We start from the raw sequence: 21,819 nt of genomic DNA, 5'->3' as shown, positions 1-21,819 counted from the left end.
AGACGGCGTGCAATATTTTACGGTTAATACACCCGCCGTATTAATCGGGGTGGCCGCCAGGTTTGGACCGCGGACCTCTGCCGCAAGCGACGAAAGGCGCTACCGCCGGTGGCCGCGGCGCCACCGGCCAGCTTCTCGCTCGACGACGCCCGGCGACGACGTCGTACCTGCGACTTGGACTGGCGGTAGAGGGGCGGCTTGACCCCGTCGTGGCTGGCCGTGGCAGTGCCGTAGGGCAGCTCGGCGAAGCGCTCCTTGAGCGGCTTGCGCAGGTCCAGGCTGTCGGGGAAGTGGCTCATGTGCTCCAGGGCGGACAGCTGAGACGACGGCCCCAGCGGGCTCAGGGCTCCCTCCTCCAGCGGGCTGCACCTGCACGGGCGGGGGAGACGGAGCCGCTGCGTTCGTACCGGCGCGCGGGTGGGGAGAGCGATCGCGGTGTGGGGGTCGGGGAGGGGGGAGACTGAGGCGTCCGACGCTGTGGGCATATTCCACCTTATCGTGTGTGCGCGCTGTTTGTACGGTCGCAGTGACCACTCTCAACCGGTGCTTGCCCCAACAGCGTGATTTGACGAAACAAAGGGACCGTTTTGTTTCTTTGTTGAGGATGAGAAAAATTCTCGCAGATAAGTGTCAAATACGGATATTGTGTTGCCACCACCATGATCCTGGATTTGCCAATGATTCATGGTGGCAGTATCAATACGGAAATGCAGGAAATAACCAATGCCAATAAATTGCCGCTGTTGAAGAGGAAGCCTGTTAAACAGCAGCCGGTATACAATGGTGCGATGGTGACGACAATGACACATTAAAGGGATCACTTTAATAATGTTTATTTTTATATAGTGTCGTCATTCTTGGAAATTCAATTTCGCAATCGCTGTGGAACTAGAGGCAGCCAGGCAGTGAGCCTGTACCAACAATTGCCCCCTCGCTCCGTCTATTTCGATGGTTTCAAACAATGTATACATGTTGGAGGGTGGGGGGAGGGGAACTGGAGCGCCTGGAGAAAACTCAAGACGTTTGAGGGACCAAAAATGTCTCCCCTACAGAAGGGATGGATGATGTTTATCTTCAGGGCCAAAGAAGGTGCCAGGTAGACCCTGGAACAAGGCTCCTCCAACTGAACATTGATGGACTGACTCTCCCAGGTGAGGTCCTGACACTGGCTCTGACCACCTGCATGTGAAACAAAACCCGTTGCTCTACATCTACATCGGCGACGCGAAAAAGGAGGAGTCCGTAACTTTGCTGTTACAGCCTTCTCCCGGCGAGCCGGGGTGTGCCACCTCGACTCCCACAGCGAGGGAGATTCACAACATTTGTGCGGCGATCCACCAAACCCTTGCTGCCTCGACGGTGCTAGAGTGTCAGGGCCACGCTCGCGTAGCTACCGCCGCCGAGCTAAACAGACCTGAAATAAAGGGATCTCGGAGGGTTAGCTCCGCGTCGTCCAGCTCTGTGGGCCGTTCTCTGACGCGAAGGCTTGCGGCACCGCTCTGCGAGCGATCCGCGCGGATACTCGCTCCCCGTGGCGACGTGACGCGCGATGCCACGGTCGGGATAACGCCTGGGGAAGAAGGAGAGGGACCCAAGCGAAAAACCGTCGCCCGGCCGCCCCCACCTTGCGGTGCCGAACTCCGACGGGAGACGCTCCGCGCGGTCGCCTCCCACATCGTCGTCCAGCTCCTCCTCCTCCTCCTCCTCTTCGTCGGGGGGCCGCCCCGCCTTGGCCGCCGGGGTCACGTGCTCCTCCGGCGAGCGCTCGGCGGCGCTCTCCTCCTCGCCCTCCAGCATCAGCTCCTCCTCCAGCTCCTCTTCCTCCTCCAGCTCCTCTTCCTCCTCCTCCTCCTCCACGTCGTCCTCATCCTCGGGGTCTTCCCTGCGCTCCGGAGTCACGGCGATCGCCTCCGCTGCCGGTTCCTCGTCCACGCCGAGGCTGTCGGGACAAAGACAAAGTTCCCCCCCCACCCCCGTATAGCCGTTAACAAACTGTTGGGGCAAGGGCTGTTAGCAAGCACCTAATGGCGGCCAGCACGGCGCACGAGGGGATGGGTGGTCAACGCCCCCCCCCCTCCCCCCCCCCGGGCTGCACTTTATCTCCCCAGTGCTGATGCATACACACCACACCAGGTACTCGTGTGAGGCTGAGTCGACCTAGGGGAGGCCCAAGACCGGTTCATATAATTGTCACACACACACATACACGGGGTTATCTATTTCGTACAAATTAAAACAATTAAACTGTTGGTGTCTACTCCACTGGAAAAGGCGTCGCTTTGGGGACAAGTGGGATGGGCTGTGGGGGATAGATCAGAGTGGGCGAGACCACAGATGAATGAAAGGTGGTGTATGGTTGGGGACAGATGTGTATTGAAGCCGATGCAAAGCCACGAGCCGCCCCTTGTATGCACACAAAACAAGACGGACCCTCCGATTAGCCTGCCGACGCTGTTTGGGGCATTGACATGGGCAGTGGGGGAGGCTATGGCTCTCGTGTCTGCATACGGGACAGGGTGAATGTACAATTTTGATGCACGCATGCGTGTCTTTGTCTTTTTTGTGTAGGTGCTCGCTCACGGCACATGCCCCAACATTATGTTAAGGCTATACGGGGGATCTTTGTCCTTGTGTATATGGGTGTGTGAACTGCCAATACAGCATTGAAAACGCCTGACAAGGGTGAAACTAGTACACATTGTCCTGCTGCTGTCAATATTGAGACTATATATAAAAAAAAAACCTGGGTCTGTCCTGTGACCTTCTGCCGGTGACTTTCCACCACTCTTGCATGGCCTTAAAGGGCACTTGGCCTGGCACCATGTGCCATGGAGATATCCCCCACCGCTGTGGTGAATTATTTTGGAGTTTTTGCCGTTGTTTGTTGGCGTGTACTGCTGCTCCAACAACGAAATAAATAATCCATGTTATCCCAGCAACGATATGAATTCCCTGCCATATTTAATGGAGGTATGCTTGTACTGAGGGTGACCTCATGTAATGACTCAACTTCAATCATTCTGTGCCAAATCCCAAGTCCTCACTCGGTGGAGCATTCTGGATGATGAAATAAATAAGTAAGTGAACTTATCTTCTGCATCTCCTCAAACAACAACAACAATTTATATTTAGTCTATAAGAGAGGTTTGTCGTTAGTCTTTCGGCCGATGCGCCTTCTAGCCATCGTTTGGGCAAACTGAACAGCAAGCATTTGTTGAGCAACTCTGCCAATGAGACCCAGAAAGTCAAAACCGGTCCCGAGTTTGCGTGCTTTTTTTTTTTTACAACTGCTGCTGGTAACCCGAGTACGGAAAGCCGACAGCCCCGTAGAATTCCCGTAAAGTAGAAAAGGTGTTTTTTTTTTTAGCGTGGAGATGGAGAGAAGGACTTGGGATATTTATTTTATCACTCGGAACACAGACTGCCTCCTGGCGGCAGTACATATCTACTGGTAGACAATGGGACCATTGAAATGTTCGTGGGAATGTTTGCTCCCACGGGAATGGTTTTAAGTATAAACTGATCCTAATGGGCTGCACGGGGACTGACCGACTTAATAATCTTCATGCCGTCACTCGCGATGCAGCCGCGGAGTAATGGTTTGCACGCTGGCCTCGCAATCCGGAGGTCGCCGGTTCAATTCAATCTCCCGGTGCAGCAGCAGCAGCAGCAGTTAAGACAATGGGGCAAGTTTCTCATAATGACCCCCCCACACCTCCACCCCCCACACCTCCACCCCCCCTGCCTCTGTCCATACGGCAGTGTACCAGGGGTCGATCACAGTAAGTGGATCGGCAGTTTGCAACGCGGTGGGGTGAAGTCGGAGGGTATTTGTGACAGGACATTTTGGCAGCTTGGAAAACGTAACTTGTAGAAGGCCTTCTAGAACTCCCTCTAGTGGAGGGCCCTTCTGCCAGCAGTTGCATTAGCAAGCAATTGCAGGGCTGCTCCTTTACCTTAATAACGGTACTCCTACTCTTTGACTCGTGCCGTTTAATTTTATTTTACATTTCGCCATTACATCATCGTTCTAAGGTTTATGAAGAAAAAAAAAACAACGCACAGGACACATGACTAAACTTCCCCTTCCATTGTGCGCGTTGTGTCGCCGTGAACGAGCGGACGATTGTGTGTCGGTGACGCCGCAGTGGCACGAAGGCCGCCCCCCACCCTCCCTCCGCCTGTAACTTGGCCGCAACCCTTCACTCGGTGACAACGCAGGCGCCGACTAGAATCGGAGAGTAGTGATCGTAATTATCGGAATCGGAGCTTTCTCAAGAAGAAGAGAGAACCGCGAGTTCAAGGGGGTGCGGGGTGGGGCGGGGGGTGACATTTCTATTTCGGTCAGCAGACATAGTACAAGGCTGTATTTTTCCCCGTAGCGTCCCATTGCGATTGGCGTCTCGGGGACAGATGCATGTCGCGGGACGTTGACGAGATGGCACGTGCACGGCCAGCGATGTGTTATTTCTTGTTGGCAAAGCTTGGAACTTGGTAAAAAAAAAATAGGCGCAACCACCGGCCGGGGATTGCTCGATCCTTCTCCGCCGCTGTTGCCGCTGCCCGTGCTGAAGCGCTCGCATCTGGAATTCCCAGATGCCTACCGCTCAGACGCATTCCCTGTTCAAGTCCAGATTTGAACAGGGAATGTTAAGCATCTATCGCTCTCTCTTTCCATAATGCCTGGGGTCTTCCTCTCGAGGTGCCTGTAGAATTTGCGCCTATAATACCTTTTGCTGCCATTGGTTTTTAAAACCGTCTTCAAACTTGCTCCCGGATGTGTCAGTTTCCCTCTTATTTGCACGGCATCTCGAGGTGCGGTCACATTCGGACGCCTTGCAATCTATTTTGCATTGTGTCGGTAAAACTCGCACATTCCTACAATAATACTTTTCCGACGTGAAACTACCCTGCTTCAAGGATATTTATTTATTTATTTGTGCTCCTGGCCAGGGAAAAGTTTCATGGGAGGGGGGGAGGCGCCAAGGGGTACAGCATGGGCAGGCGTCGCACTAAAATGCGGGGAGTAGTCAAATCCTCATCAGCGGCAATCCGGTGTGACTGCAGAAAGGTCCAGTCTAGCGTGAGCGTGTTGTAGGATACGCCACGAGAAATAGGACCCCCCCCCCACCCCTAAGCAGTGGCCCCTCATTTCAGCCACTTCTCGGCTGAAATGAGGTCAATTATGGACCCTCTTTAATGCTTCATGCTGCGTCACAGCAAGAAGCCAGAGGCCAAGAGGACGGCTTGCACGAGGATTGATAAAAGACCGAGAAAGAAGAAGAAGAAAAAAAAACGACTTACTTTCTGTCCATTTGGCTCTGCTCCTCATTTGCGACCGGGGAAAATAATTTGCTCGGAAAAACGACACGGGGTAAAGTGTTCCAGACCTCGGGAAAAATGAGAGTGGATCTGTCTCAGTTGAGTGATTACCATTGTACACCGCAAAATTACTTTCGGTGGGTCCCGTCCCCTCTACTCTGCTGGATAAACCCATCCCACCGCGACCGTCAGCTGTTTGGTTTATGAAATTGTTCTCGAAAGTAATGCACCGCAAACGGTCGATGGGCTCTTGTTTATTTTTTTTAAATTACGTTTGATTTTTGTTGTTGTTTTAATGATCGCTTTTTATACACGCGCAACATCCGTACACGTAACAAGAAAAACAAACCGAGTTCTCGCTGCTAAATTGACCTATCTCATATAGCCATGAAAAGCCATGAATGTGGCAGATACCATATATATAAAAGAAAATAGAGAGGCAGAGATTGCTTACAATCTCTCGTGGGATCACAGCAAAGCAGTTACGGGGGGGCGGGGGGGGAGGCGGGGGGGTGGGGGGGGTAACTTGTAATTACAGTTTCGCTGAGCTAGCCGCCTGCAAAATGGGATCCGCGTGGCATGCGCTGGGACCCACTGATAATTACAGGGGACGGCGGTGGGGTTGGTGGGAGAAGGGGGAGGCGGGCGGCGAGGGGGCAGAGGAGAGAGCAGGGCGGCGATGGCAGAGGCGGACAGGAGGGAGGTGGGGGGCGGGGCGGGGGAGGGGCATAGCGGTGGAGGAACGTCAAATTTTGGGCAGCATGGGTCAATGCGAGTCAACATTTTTTTCCAAGAGTTGGGGGGCTGAGTGCGGGGTGGGGGGGTCTTAAGTTTTGCAAGCAAGCAATTAATCATGGGTTGGTGGCTTGACAGGTGAGTCGCTAATCGAAGTTCCGCAGAGAGAGAGAGAACGAGAGAGAGTGAACGAACGCGAGTCGCTCTCCCCCGCTCCATCCTTTGTACCGATTTCCATTCTGCTATCACGGCAGAAATTTACAGGCGATTTGGCCGTTCTTCTTTCGTCTTCATTTAATTCTCCGATATGTACACTGAAAGTTCAGTAATTTAAATGTTGTGGTGTATTATGACAACGAGATAGAGATTTTTATTTTTTATTTAACCATATATGAAATGCGATGCTAAAAGTGGCTTAGAAAATTGTTCCGAGATGAGCACTTGTCAAGTAAGGCTTGCACTGCACGCCCAAAATGTGGCGTTGTAAGAACATCACCAAGCCAACTTTGCCAATGTTCGCCCACTAAATTAAACACGAAGTCAACTTAGTAGACACCCAGGCCAGGATCAAAAACCCAACTGCAATTGGTGTGTCTCGTATATTAAAATTCTAGAAGCTACGTCAACTTGATGGGTGTACGTTGAACGTCTTTCGCACCGTGCGTAGCCAACCGTGCTAATCGGAAGTGTGGGGGAAGGACAACAAATTAAACACAAAGTAGCTGAAAAGTAATGGCTTCCTAATTATCGGAAGAGCGTTCCAAACGGCCGCAGAAGCGCATCCAAAAGCCCGCGATACGGTGACCATCTCCGTTCGATGGCTAGCCAAAAGCCGCCGCTGCGTGGATGACCAAAGTTCACGTGATGGTTTATGTGATCACAGCACGGGAGGCCCAGGACCAGTTCAAATCTCACTGCGCCGCTGATGTTATCCAGAGCCTGGGAATCGAACTCGGCCCACCGGGTTCATATGTCAGTGTGGCTAAACCACCGCACTCGACAGACAAAAGATAGAGATCCCCCGTACAGCCTGAACGGACTGTTGGGGCAAGTGCTATTAGCAAGCACCTAACGAAGGCCGGCACGGCAAACGAGGGGGTGAGTGGCCAACACTACGCCCGGCCGCCTTTATCTCCCCAGTGGTCATGTTTGCATACCTCACCAGGTACTCATTTTTGAGGCTGAGTCGACCAAGGGAAGGCCCAGGACCGGTTCAGATAGTCGTCACTGGTGGTGGCCGTGAGCGGGAATCGAACTCGGTAGACCGGGTTCGTAGCGCAGCGTACTTACCGTTACACTACTGTGCGTCTCCACAGACACACACGCACTCGCCCACACACACGCATACACACACATACGCAATTAACCCCAGGTCTTTGCGCTCCACGTTTGAAGTCCCGGCTCCTCTTAAGACAAGAATTGGACTGGGATTTGCGAGAGAGAATTATTATTTTTCCTACAAAAGACTTGAAGGTCTGTAACATCACTCATCATTACCGACCGGAGGAGGGATTAGCCGACAGGGAAGGGACATTGCGTGCGATGTCTCCCTCGCCGCCGACGGCTAAAGCCTTTAACCGCGACACTGCGCAGGTCGTCCCTCCTCGTTTCCCTCGGCCAGGGCCTTTTCTTTTTGACATCGAAGTAATTTCCTGCAGTCATTAGCCTGGCAGGCAGACTAACGGGCTGAGAAGCAGACCGAAAAATTATTTACTTAAACCCCCCCTCCCCACCCGCCTTCTCTGTCTTATCAGTCGCATTTGAGTCGTTGCCTGGGGCAGTACATGTTGGTCACAGATGTGGCCAGGAATGGGGGGGGGGGGGCTTGTGGGCAGCTGGCTGAGAGTTGACAACTTAATTCCTTCGTAATGCCTCCTTGGATTGCGCGCCGTGGCACGGTGGGTTTTGTGAAAGGGGGCGCGCAGCGGGCATCACGCCGGGAGGAGGCCTACGGAACGCTGCCAACCCAACGGAATAATGAACCCCCGAGCGTTCCGCATCGCGCGGTTTCCTGCCTACGCGTGGACGCGTGTGGCACGAGAGAAAAGGGAGAGCTCATTAATGCGCCTGCCCACAGTGTTTGTCCGTCCCACGAACAACAATTCCCTTCTGCTTATGAGATTAAACGCTGGCAGCAACAGCATAAGTTTTGAAATTCTGGTCTCATAACCCACAACGTGGTCTCCAGACTTTCTGTGTCTGCCTGCGGCCAAGTCAGCTGGAATGTGCCTGATCTCATCGAACCTCCTCCTGAAGCCAAGCGGGCTCGAGCCTGGATCGTGCTCGCACGAGCGACCCACCATTGCGCGCCCGGTCGCTATGAGGTCGTCGGGGGAGGGGCGGAGCAGCAAAATCCATCGCTGCGCTGCGAGTCTATGCTCCAAAGTCGATGCTCCCCCCCCCCCACTCTCTCGCAACCAACACTAACGTGCCCCCCTTCACCCGCCGCCATGACCCACTTAGTGTGGCAAAGCCCTTCATCCAGCAGTGGATTGACAAAAGGGCTGCACATGTACAATCAGTGCTTATCAATTAGCAGTTTACGCAGGGCGTGTAATCCTGATATTGCGGTTTCGCAAGTGGCAGTCGTCACAATCCACCATGGTGCCACCGTTCCAATCTTCTGTGTGTGTGTACGTATGTATGTGCATTGAACTTCTTTCGCACCGTACGTAGCCAACCGTGCCGATCCAAATGCAGATCCGCTGTCGTAAACGTTGTAATCGGTGTCCCTCTACAGCTGCACGGGCTGTGTAGTTTGCAAAAATAAGAATACGTTTTACCCTTTCTGGCAACAAAACAGGTGTATTAGGATGTTAAAACACCAAACTGAAACCTTTTGCACTGAATCATATCTGCATTAACAAAGTATACGTGTGGTGAACATGCAAACAAAAAAAAACATGCTCTGGTAGTACATGCTTAATTCCCATCTGAAGCGGTGAGACCGAACGTGGGAGAGAGGTGGCGCTGTAGTGGGTGGCGAGGACCCTAATTAACGGAACCTCGATTTAAAATCCCCGCATCAGCAGCCGCTGTAACCGTGAATGGGAAGGACTGGCCGATGTGGGCCCCCGAGGGCCCGGAGTTGGAAGTTTCCAGGTTAGTCTATTACGTACGGCGCTGGACAAGAGTGATGGCGTGTGTGATTTAGGTGGCTGTGCGGCTCAAGGGGTATTATGCCATTTGCTGAGCCAGCACCACTGTGGAACATGCTGAGAATCTCGGCGCTCCCCGCCCGCGGTAAAACAGGGTTCTCATCTACAGCGCGTTCGCACGGGGTCCCACCTTGGTCAGCGGTGATTGTACGGCTGAGGGTTTTGTGATGAACTTGCTTTCGCGTTCAAATTCAGTCGGGCCAGCCCGGGCCATTACCAGCACATCCATCAGCCCAAAGCCTTACGTGGCCACTACACGGAGAGACCACTGTAAGGTAGATGGGTACGATGAACCCTCAAAGGATACCACTATTGTTGTCATTGCTTTGGAGTTCCACATTCAGAAGTGTGGTTCTGCTGTCTTTTCATATTCTAGAACTGGACAATGCTCCCAAAGCCTAATCGATTAAAAAAATACAAAAACCCTACATTTGTTTGAATCTATCGTGCCAGTAATGGCGAGAGGCATTTGCTAGTCTACAACATGCGTGGCCCTGAATTTGGATAATATCGTCGGATCTCACAAGCTACGCGGGGTGAAACCTGGTTGAGTAACGACCACGGCATGCCAGGTGTTGTAAGCTTGTATGCATGTTGGATTTCTTTCACGCCGTACGTAGCCGACCGTGCCAATCGGAGGTGCGAAGCGTGGGGGGTTGGCGAGTTGGTTGAGGAGATGCCAGGATGGCATTGGGTCCTTGAACGTGTGCAGTGGGGTGGTGGTGGGGGGGGGGTGTTCTTTTTCCAAGCGCTCCAGTGGGGGGCTGCGTGCAATGGGGCGGAGCAGGAGGAGGTTACTTACGTGGGTGGCTCTGTGCCAGGGAGGGCGTTCGACTCCTCCGTGCTGCTAATGAAGTTGCGGATTTCGGTGAAGTACGAATCCTCCTTGTCCTCCAGCAGCGAGCTGTTCTCCAGCTCCGAGTTGGGAGACGAGCCGGCCGTTCCTGAGAAAGTAAATGGGGGCAAGAAAGAGTGTTTTAATAACAAAACAAAAAAAAAACCCGCTTCTATTAAAAAGTGGTGGGGGATGCTGCTTTTGAGTAATGGGTTGGTCGCACCGGTATTGCAACGCGGAGGTCGGAAGTTAAAACAACGGGGCAAGTTTCTAAAATCCCACCTCTCCCAACCTCCGACAACTGATGCCCACCCAGCAGTGTACTTGGGTTTCGCCACAGGGCAGATCTTGCGTGGTGTGGGTAAAATGTGGGTACTATCGCCTCTTCCAAGACGTCTACTGCTACTATACTAAAAACTCTTTTTTTATTTTACCGGGTAAGGCCCACTGAGCTATGTTGCTCTTTCTCAGGAGCGACGTGGCCACGAATGATAGCTCGGCAAAGTGGCTGATCACGTGGACACTTATTGCTGTCAAATACTCTAAAACGCACGTTGATTCTCAACGTGGAGGGAAAAACCGAAGGACCTGGAGAAAAATCCACGTGACCACGGGGAGCGAGACATGCAAACTCCAAACACGCATCATGGTTGGGATCGAACCCACGACCGCCTGCATACCAGACGAGGGAGTTAACATCTCTCCACTTTGGCGCCCCTCGCCACGGTGGAAGAGTAAGTTAAATAACCTTCAGGAGGGGCTCGCCAGATCTCCCTCGAGCGGAGGTCCTTCTGTTAGCAGTGGCGTGAGCCAGAAATTACAGGGACAGCACCTTTACCTCTTTTACTTGTACGAATTAGTGATGAGCTGCGAAAGAATTGAGTCGTGATCTCTGCATTGTGGGAATTAATAGAATCGCCAAGAAAGAGGGTAATGATTGTTTCTCCCCCCCACACCCTCCTGTCAACAGCAAGCCATTATATAACGCAGAGCCTCCATCAGAGATAGCGACACGCTTATATCTGCAGACACGCATCCATAAACCTATATGCCCATATATGTTAATACAACATGGGTTCGAGCCACTGTGCACTCGGTGAGCCAACGGAACTCCCCTGCTAACGCTCCAAGAGCAGCCGCGTAATTCACAGCAGCCTTCTCCGAGCTTGTACGCCGATATTGCATCGAGCATGAAAACGCCGCGGAGCTGCCAAGTTTTGCCGAGCGCAAATTAATGGAACAGATGTGGCGCGTCGCAGACATTTAAAATGCAAGAGCTGGTGAATAAGAACCGTGCCGTGGGTCCGGGGACCGTCGCGAGGGTAATTCGGCAAGCACAGAAGCGACGCCACCAATCGGGGGAGGGGGGGGTGGGGGAGGAACGGTTACGTCCCTCATGGTGAAATTTAATTGGACTGACAGGGTTGTATCGCTCGGCCGGTGCGAAACAAATAAAACGAAGAAGAGCGGTGGCAAAATGGGAGTCTTTCCCACCCCGTACCACCCCTTCCCCTTGTGCCACGCTCTCTCCGGGAGACAACGGTCAGAAGTGATGGTTACGGTCGTCGACCGGTGAAGCTGCAGCTCCAGGAGTCGCCCTCAATCGCCGGTCTTGCCAAGTCACAAGCGAGCAACTCGCAGGGAACCCCGACTTTAACGACCGCGCGCGATGCCGAAGGGAAACCGACTCCAGATGCGGGAGAGGTCATCGTCCCTGGGGGATGGTCTGCAGGACGATGATGATGATGATGATAATGACGGCGATGACGATGGCCATGCTCTCCAGATTATAAGACGCTACGGAAAGAAGGACTCGCCCCAATCTGGTGCAAAGTTGTACACACGTGCCCTACCGGATTATCGGACGTACACCCCTCAACTCTTTAGTTTTCAAGTGGAGGGGAAAAAGAGTATATTGTAATGCAGGGAAGGAGGAGACTGTAAATGTCACCTGTCTAGACTGACGAGACTTGAAATATACATAGTCATGTTTATCTCAATTACATATGTATATAGGATTCACTGGCTCGAATAATGCAATTTTATAGTGATACATATTTGGGGCAAAGCCAGTCTAATAATAATAACAATAATGATCATATTTATCTAGGTTAGCCTCACAAAGTCTGCGGACTCTTCTGGGGGGGGGGTGGGGTTGGGGAGTCTGCATTGGAATGTTTTGTTGAATAAAAATTTGGACATGTGGGAAGAAACCCTCAGTACCTGGAGACATCCCACTGGCACGAGGAGGCTGTAAACACTCGCACCTCCGCACAGGAAACATTGAAGAATCCGTCGCGTGTATCGCCACATTGCAGGCAACGCCTGGCACCGCATTGCCCAGCTAGTCTCCCAACCCTTACCATGGTAACGTTCAAGTACTAACCAGGGGTTAAAGCCCTGCCCGGGTGCCCAACATCTGACAATATCGGGGAGCGTTCAGGGTGATTTGCTCGCAGGCTGGCAGGCGAACGGGCGGGCAAGTGGGCGGGCGGGGAAGTGAGCGTGCTTTTATATTGTTTTGATTTAATATTGTTACCGACGCACGGACGCGGCGAATCGCGCGCGGACCGCGTGTGCCCCCCCCCCCCCCGTGCGCCCCGCCCCCTCTCACCGGCAAGGTGCTTCTTGAGGTGGCGGTCGAGGTTGGTCTGCTGCCCGAAGCAGCGGTTGCACAGGTTGCACTTGAAGGGCTTCTCCTTGTTGTGGATGTTGCGCACGTGGCGCTGAAGGTTCGACGAGATGCTGAATGAGCGCTCGCAGTATTTGCACCTGCCGGTGAAGAGAGGCACGCACGCACGCACGCACCATGGTGAGCCTGCTGCTCTTCTGGCAGGTGGAGGGGGCGCCACGGTGGCTAGGAGATGTTAACTACCTCGCCCGGTATACGGGAGGTCGTGGGTTCTTATCCCGACCCTGACGCCTGCTGCTGTATATTTGGAGTTTGCGCGTCTCTCTTCCCGTGGTTGCGTGGATTTTTTTACTCCACATTTAGAATCACCGTGCATTTGGAGTATTTGACTGCTTTAAATTTCCACGCGATCGGCCACTTCGTTGAGCTGTCGTTTGTTGCCAAGTCGCTTCTGAAAAAGGCCTATATATAGCTCAGTGGGCCTTACCTGGTAAAATGAACATAGTTTAGTTTTTTGTTTCCGTGGCGGAAGTCAACACGTTCATCGGCAACTCTTTGCGTGTGTGGCCTTCGAAGGAAATGTATATAACAGGTGATGTTTAAGGAAATGTATATATAACAGGTGATGTTATTCTTCATAGCACATGTCTTATAAGTAGGGTTGTTAAACGATAACTGAAAGTCAGAAACCGGTAGTAACCGTTTCCAGTGAAATATGCCTGAGTCAACGAACGCGCTGATCCGCTTCATCTGTCGTGCCGGGAGAGGGACTGGAACCGGCGACCCCCTAGGTTGCAGGTCCAGTGCACGAACCATTCCAGTACTGTGGCAGCTCCCTTTGTTGCTCTGGATATTTCTATATATGGAGCAATGAAGGTAGCCGGTTCTTACGGGATTTTTCTGTGACTGATAACCCATGCGAACCCCATAGAATGTGGCAGCTGCTCAGATGTTTTTTTTCTCCATGTGCCTCTTGCCTAGGTCACATAAACTATCCTCGTATAGATCCATAAACCGACATAGCGACCGACGAACTAAACAATCCATCTCGCTCCTGCACATGTGCTGAACTCATCAGCTTCGTAAGAGTCCATTCTCTCGGGCACATTCTCTCCTTCTGGCTTCCGTTCCATCACGAGCCTCGTCTATCGATCATTATTACCTCCACCGATCAGTCCTGCCCCGGAACCACTTGCATTCCTGAATGAGGAACTATGGATGTCTCCGACTCTGTACTAAATCCCTGGTACCCTCACGCTTTCTCCTCCGTACGTATTCTATTTGTATTCCAAAGCACGCAAATGTCGCCGTGCTCCTCTGTACGTTTTTTTCCGATGTTTGTCCCATTTCCATCATCTTTTACCCGTGTTTCTTCCGATGCATGCAACGCAGCAGTTGCTATATCCACGATCGTTGAGTTATAAAAAAAAAAATGTTTGTATATATTGGCGCCTCCTCCCCCCCCCCCCCCCACCCATAATGAGTTATTGAATTTGAAGACACTATTCAAAAAACGTATGCCAAGAAGCGAGAGGATAAAAAAAATATATATTATCAAACAATTCTACTCACACTACTAGCTACGGTCGAACAGGACCAAGATGGTAAAAAAACACAAAAGAGGGAAAAAAAAGATTTAGTGAAAAACTATTAAAAACGTGTCGATGTAGGTATGACTCGTGCCCCCCCCCCCCCCCCCCCGAGGTCAGCTGGTTTGGCGTTTCACAACATGCTTCTCATAACCGAGAAGCGGAAAAAAAAAGCCGCACACATTCCACATGTAATTATTTATATGGATTACCTGTCCGTCTCACAAGTAATTGAACACGATCGTTTTTGACACGCTCAGCAAGATCTGGACGTTTCGAGAATAGGCGGCCGGTGACAGTGGCAGGTTTTTCTTTGTGTTTTATTTTATTTTTCCATTCGGCTGCGGCATTTTCAATTTCTCATGGAGGTGACAGGAAAGCGGCCGGGGTCTGTGCCAGGAGTCGGTGACTTTTAATTTCTTTCTTTTTTTTTTACGCTCAATCGCGGCGTAAGCCTCGGCACCATTTTGATTAAACGATTTTTTTTCGTTTCCCCCTTCCTCCCCCCCCCCGCCCGGATTGTAGAGGGCCCGGCGATGCGGCGAATTGCCGGTGTTGATCAAAACCAGAAAAGGGCGTCAAGAATCTTAATAATTTTTCCAAAGAACAACGGCCGGCGAAGAGGCGTTTGCGATGAATTCCTCCCTCGGCGCCGAGTATCGGCCAACTGTTGTCCACCGCTGGTCGCCCGCGGGAAGCGTGGCGGCTCTCAAAGATTCTTGGAGGCGATACGGTTCGACTTACTTGTACGGTTGCTCCCCCGTGTGGGTTCTCAGATGGCGCGTCAAGTTAGCCGATCTCGGGAATATCTTTCCGCAGTATCTGAAAGGGAAATGGGGAGAAGAAAAAATTGAGATTCACGCGAAGCGTCGCATTCATTCTAACGTCGGCAAGAACGTGCGAATCGTAGGTAGGCCTTTTAAGATGGTAATTTCATTTTATAGAGCGTCGCTCATGCAATTGCATCCCACAACGCTGCACATCAATTAGCCAGTGCCTTACATATATAATACAAAAACAAAACCCCACTACTTAGAAACTAAAAGATGAATACGCAAGTAATGAGATTTTAAAAAATGCACATGACAAGAAAATTATCATCACAGATTAAATTAATTCAAATAAATAAATCCGTTTGTTCTCCATACCCCAGACCACAATCCCAACATTTTGCCAGATTGAAGAGAACCTTCCCATGATGGGTGGTGGAGTGGCCAAACAGTTATGAGCCAGTTGGACCAAAAACTATAATAGGTCTCATAAATAATTTTCTAGAACTTGCCCTCCTGTTGTATTTTTTATTGTTTTGTTGTAGTAACATTCTGACCCGCCCCTACTGAACATCGGTGAAAACAAACATTCTCAGGTCAAATGGTAAACAATGTACGATTCCTCGCTGAGTGTCAAGACTCGCTTCCAGGAGGGTACCGCACATTTTTTCGCAGTAGACTGCAAAGCTGCTGTGTGTGATCCCAAATGAGTAATTTTTAAGGCAACATTGCCGAGTTTAAAATTCACAACGTAGTAGGAACGTCTCACCTCGTTATACAAAACGATGCTTGCTATGCGTGTAACTATGCATCGATTTATTGACCTAAAATTGATGCTCACAAATCTTGCATGTGAATAGCAATTATTTACAATGTTTGCAAATCGTATGGTAATGTTGCATTCGGGCGAATGGAGCCAACAAAACCGTAGAAACGAGACGAACCGAATAAAAACAAATATACAAACAGGACAGTCAGAGTGGACAAAAATTAATTGGTTCGCAAATCCAGCCGCGATCCCAGATTTATGACAACGCAATGAATCCCTGGTGGGAGTTGAAATCGTCGCGCGCCTCATGACACCATTCATAATAAAGGTTATTTGAGTTAGATCGCGTAAGTGTAAACGTGTCGTAACCCTCCACCACCAGAAACATTTATGCTTGCGCTATTCTAACCAAAAAAAACCCTTCATTATGAACAATACTGGTCGTGAAGAGCCTACGTGTTAAACCTCGTGATGCCGCACGCGATTCATTTCAGAACCCCCACACTCCACTGTGGGACTTTTTCGCAAGTGGCGTGAACTGCGGCTCGTCGAACACTGCTCGCTGCAGCAGTGGTGGTGGGGCACCCGCAGGAATCGTTAACGTTTGAAATCGCTGCTGTGAAAAAATAAGAATGGGTTTTTATCCTTTCTGGCAAAGTAAAACGGGTGGTGTTAAGATGTTCAAACACCAAAATAGATGCAAGGAATGACGTCTGTCTTAACCACACACAGTACTTGTGGTGAACATGCAAACAAACCATGCTCTGATATAAGCGTTGTCTTTGAAACTGATTGGCCAACACCAGCCATCTTCATGGCCTTGTCTCACCAGTGTCAGACCAGAGAACAACAAATGGTGAACAGTACAAAGACAATGCACTATCAGAGCATTTATAGCTTGGGGTGAGCAGCGATATCATGGGATACCTTTTTGCCAGTAGCAAAGTATGAAAAATAAGAATAGGTTTCACCTAAAACGCCTATTCTAAATTTTCATACTTTGATACTGGCAAAAAGGTCCCACGTTTGAAAACTCTCTTTGCATTGCACCACACGACGATGGTTTTCCCACATTAGCGGCTTTCGCGCGGTTTTATTTTTGGGCCCCCGCGCACGCACGCACGCACGCCGCTCCGAGACACCGCGGAATTTAAGCACTCACAGACGCAAATCCTCATCCTCGCGTGCCCACTGCGAAACCAGACCGGCTGCGTACGTGTGAACTCTTTTGGAAAATGGAAGAAGAAAAAAAAATACCCAGGGCTATAACCCCCTTGGGGAGGTCCGCATTTTTTTTGCTGGTAACGTTTTGAGCTGTTGCGCGTGTTTTTTTTGTTTGTTTTAAACACGAACGTCGGCGGGTTCGACGCCGCTTTTTTGTCAAAACGTTGCAACGCTGGTTACGGCTCCCGCAGACGTTCACGGCGCGTCGGCTCCTGAAGCCACCCTCTCTCCCCCCGCCGCCCGCGGTGGTGCGTGGGCAGTTGCCGCCGAGCGCTACGCACCGTGCCGCCCTCCCCCCCACCCACCCCTAGATGTTTAGCGCGCGGAGAGGGGGGACTCTTCGTGCACACGACGCTGTTCTCGTGACTTGACAGCGATGCGCGATTATTCAAGTGAACCGTAGAATATGGACGGTGGCGGGGGAGGCGGCAGCGGCGAGAAGTGACACGGGCCTTAATCGAAAGTGACGGGCCAACTCCTGTCGCGCCCGACGAGCAAATAAACACAGGAAATTAGGCGCCGCATTAAACCAACGCGACCGCTATTGTGTGTATTATATTCTTGGTTCTTTCGGTAAAGTCACGTAGAAGGGAAACAATAAAATAATAAAAATATAAAACAATAAAATTCTCACGACGTTTCGACTGCAACACAAGCAATCATCATCAGGTGACTTTACCGAAAGAACCAAGAATATGAATCCCTGCAGTCACGAAAGCTTTAAATCAAAATTGTGTGTATTGTTCATAAACATGGTTTTTATGGGCTAGATCGCGTAAATATAAATGTGTCGTTAACCCACCGTTACCCGATAGAGCCCAGTTAGTAAGGTTTCTCAAGTAAACAAAACCTGCCAATCAGTTATGATCTCAGCATACCGGTGTGTTGCAGAGTAAACTCGCAACGTTTACAACTTGAGTACAAAGTTTCGCTGGTGATTACAACCGGCTTCATCACACCATTTGCCAGCATTGCGAACAATACTGGTAGCTAAAGCCTGCTTGTTATACTGTATGTGTGTATAGTTTTTTTTAATTGGGATCGCCTATGCCAGGCCATAATCGGGATCGATGCACTCGTGCGTGCAATTATCGGGCTCGACAGTGCATAGTCCCATCCTGCCTTTCCCAAATCTGATTTCCTGCCGTCATAGTGGGCCTCTTGCCGTGAGATGAAGAATCCGTTCGTGCGTTAGCGAACGGCCCCATAGAAGACTTCGTAGAACTACTTCTGAGTTCGCTTTAAGGAACCCATTTCTATCCCCCCCCCCCCCATAATAACTGTTGCTGCACACTAACCGATCGATATACTTTTAATGTATAAGCTTTAATTTGACATGCACATTGTCTGCAGCAGATGCAGTGGCCTGGGCTCAACAACAAAAAAAAACTAACGCTGAATACAGCTAATCGATGGGCGTCGCAGCCTTGTGCACATGCATGTTTGTTGAAATTCTTTCGCACCGTGCGTAGCCCGACCGTGCCGATCGGAGTTGCGGTGCGGTGGTACATACGTGGAACTTCTTTCACGCCGTGCGTGTGCGAGACAGCCAGAGCGGAACGCACGACAGACAAGCGTTTGGACCGCGTCGTCGCTCGTTCGGTCGAGCGTTCAAAAACTCCTCGGGGTACGCGTTGGGGGGGGAGATGGCGGCGGACATTGCCCCATTGCTCGGCGCCTCACCTGCAGGTGTAGCGCTCCTTGCCCTTGCGCAGGAGGCTGTCGGGCAGGCTGGGGGGCGGCTGGCGGAATCCGAACGCGTGCGGCGGCGGCTGCTGCTGCTGCTGCATGTGGCCGCTGCCGCCGTCCAGCTTCATGGCGCTGTAGCCTTCCAGTTTGTCGGCCATGTTCTCCATGGCCGCCATCTTGGCGGGAGGGAAAACCCACGGGAGGGGGACGGAGAAGCGACGGGGAAGAAGTCGGATTTATGTTTTTGTTTGGTCGTCATCGCCGTCGTCACAACACCACGCCGCCACCGGTAGCCCTCGTCATGTCGTTTTTGTGTTGCCCAATAGTCCCGAGGCAGAATCGGGATCTTTCTTTGGACTGGAAGGAAATCCCATGAGTTACGAAGCTCTCATTCGCAGATGTCCGGGCAGGGGACTGGTCAGAAAGTTACAACAAACAAACGATCCAAAAATCGATAGGAGTGCTAGCAAGTCGCTAGCAATAAATACATATAATAAAACTGCATTAGTGCATCAATTGCTGCCACTTTTTTCAACACAAAATGCAAGCTTGGGCAAGGTGGCAAAACAAAAACAGTCTCAGACCAATAAAATGACGTTAAAATTGGTTAAGGATCAAGGCTGCAAATCACATTGGCAAATGTTCTATCCAGCACTAATCTGCTGCTTGAGGATCAATTTTTTTAAGGAATATTTAGGATTTTAAGGGAGGATGCGATTGAAAATAAAATATATTTTAGACTCTTGGTGTGGCTTTCCAGGGTAAATAAGTAAATAATAACAAGACAACGATGGGCATTCGTTAAGCACAAATGCTCATTGTCGTCACATTTTATTTTATTATAATGTGCAACTCACAAGGCAGCCCTTACTGTAATCCCAAAGCAACTTCAGTGATTGTATAAATACCAGACCAAAACATCTGTTTGTTCGCTATGTTTAAATATACATTAATCTTACGAGTATACAGGAAAATTAACTTTGATTTATGTAGTCGTAAGATATAACAAAAAATAAAGTTTTTTTAAAGAATGCATCTATAAATATGCATACATAAAAAGTGCATTTCTTTCATTTATATCTTACAATGTAGATGAAAGTAATTTTTCTTGTATAGATGTGAGATACACGCTATTTTTAGTCGTGTATTTCTAGGATCACTGACGTTGCTGTGAGATTACACAATGAGGGCTATCTTGTGACTTTCATGGTTATTTCACATTATTTCTATATTTATAAATATATATATGGGCGGGGGTTGGTGGGCGGGGGTGGGGTTGGTGGGCGGGGGGGGGGTTGGTGGGCGGGGGGGGGGGTTGGTGGGCGGGGCGGGGTTTGGTGGGCGGCGGGGGCGGGGTTTGGTGGGCGGCGGGGGCGGGGTTTGGTGGGCGGCGGGGGCGGGGTTTGGTGGGCGGCGGGGTGGGGGGGAGGGCTAAACGTGATCTCCCGCTCTCGGCGGCGACCGCCCGACCAAAAGATTCGTGGGCCCCCCGACAAATAAAGACGGGAAGCGCTTGGCGATGGCGCGCATTGTTTCCCGGCGCACGAGACCGCCCCGCCGGCATTGTTGTCGGAACAATAAACGACGACGGCGGCGACGACGCCGACGACGAGCGGCGAGATTTGTCTCGTTGGCGTTTACCCTCGAAATCCGAAAAACAAGCGCGGCTCGTCCGATCGGCGGCTCAATTTGTCCGAGATAATGAAAAGAATGCTCTGCCGTTTTACGTCGCCCCGAGTCTTAACTGATGGACGATTGTCGGTAGCGTCGCGCCCGTTTATTAAATTAACGCTGACCACCACCCCCCCCTCCAGCAACTCCCTTCCACGAATTGAATCGCGGCTTGCTGCGTTGCTGCTGCTGCTTTGTGTATTTTGCATCGCGCGTGTACATGTTTCGCTTTGCAGACGAAGAGTCGCATTGTTGGAAAACACGTGGGTCAAGCCCATCCTTAAAAGACCCCAAAACAGCGGTAATAAGTATATACTACACACCTACATGGCAAGAGGTGAAAATTTGCAATCGGATTGCTTTGACAGCGGGCAATTTAACGCAAGCGCTCTAAAGTTTTACCGTTTGCCATTACAGGATCCCGTAATGCATCTTAAATGCCATTATTGCTAGATATCAACAGTGGCCTTCCGATGGAAATACTGTCGCCCTTGCCAAGTGAATGTGTCATTTTGACCACTGGCTCAAATTGGTCCATACGTATATGATATTTATATTTTGAGGATGAAGACTACAATATTTATTTTTTGACAGGGGGACAACTCTCATGTTGCCAAGTAGCCTCAGTGTCTTTAAGCCCCCCCGAGAATCCAAAATGAATCTCAGCACCCCGCAACAGTTGGGTACTCTCTTGATTTGAAGATTTCGTGACTGCAGGAATTCATACTCTTTGGTTCTTTCGGTAAAGTCACATAAATAACTATTCGTTATTTTGCTATCTACGTGACTTTACCGAAAGAACCAAAGAGGATAGTTGGGTACTGCACAAAGGCAAAAAGGTCATCCTATAGCCTGAACAGATTGTTGGGGCACGTGCTGTTGGCGTGCACCTATGAAGGCCCGCACGGCACACGGGGGGGGGGCGATGTGACCAGCACCACGCCCGGCCACCTTATTTCTCCCCAGCACTGCAAGAGGTTATTTTAAATCGTGAGTCGACCAAGGGGGAGGCCGAAGACTGGTTCAGATGATCATCGCCGATGTCGGCAATGGTGAGGGAATCGAACTTGGGATGGTATCGCCAACGTTGGTCCCGATATCGCGTGTTTAATGGGGGGGGGGGGGCGGGCGACCAGTGCGTTGAAGTATGGCGTTGCGCCCCCCCCCCCTCCCGGGCGGTTGCGACGTGGCACTGTGGCAATAAACGCACCTGCGGGTGGAAGAGCAGGCTCGGAATTGGCCTCATGTACTTCTCCTTCAGAGAGGACATGGGGTCGTCCATTTTCCTCTTCTCCACCCTGGAAATGAAAGCCGGCCAGGTAAGGTGGAGCGCCGTCGGTCAGGCGCGAGCGAAACGGCAGAACAAAGCGAGACGGCCGAGCGAGCGAGCGAGCGCGTGCGGGCGGGCGTGCACGCGCGAATACG

At 50.9% G+C, this 21,819-nt stretch overlaps 1 protein-coding gene across 4 annotated transcripts in view; it reads right to left on the bottom strand.

The window, feature by feature from the left end:
* Positions 1–21,819, bottom strand: part of LOC116946935 (histone-lysine N-methyltransferase MECOM-like) — a 313,772-nt gene that overhangs the window by 6,332 nt on the left and 285,621 nt on the right. For all 4 annotated transcript variants that reach the window (XM_032962216.2, XM_032962218.2, XM_032962217.2 and 1 more), the window contains exons 10-16: positions 21,605–21,692; positions 18,718–18,899; positions 15,016–15,093; positions 12,665–12,822; positions 10,018–10,159; positions 1,625–1,939; positions 168–369 (exon numbers count right to left, since the gene is read on the bottom strand). In XM_032962216.2, coding sequence (XP_032818107.2) covers positions 168–369; positions 1,625–1,939; positions 10,018–10,159; positions 12,665–12,822; positions 15,016–15,093; positions 18,718–18,899; positions 21,605–21,692 — 1,165 coding nt within the window. The remainder of the gene's footprint in view (positions 1–167; positions 370–1,624; positions 1,940–10,017; positions 10,160–12,664; positions 12,823–15,015; positions 15,094–18,717; positions 18,900–21,604; positions 21,693–21,819) is intronic.

Source organism: Petromyzon marinus, chromosome 28 (genome assembly GCF_048934315.1).
Source record: "Petromyzon marinus isolate PM22_M1 ecotype Great Lakes invasive population chromosome 28, UKy_Petmar_22M1.pri1.0, whole genome shotgun sequence".
Lineage (NCBI taxonomy): Eukaryota > Metazoa > Chordata > Hyperoartia > Petromyzontiformes > Petromyzontidae > Petromyzon > Petromyzon marinus.
This window is presented reverse-complemented; position numbering and strand designations above follow the sequence as displayed.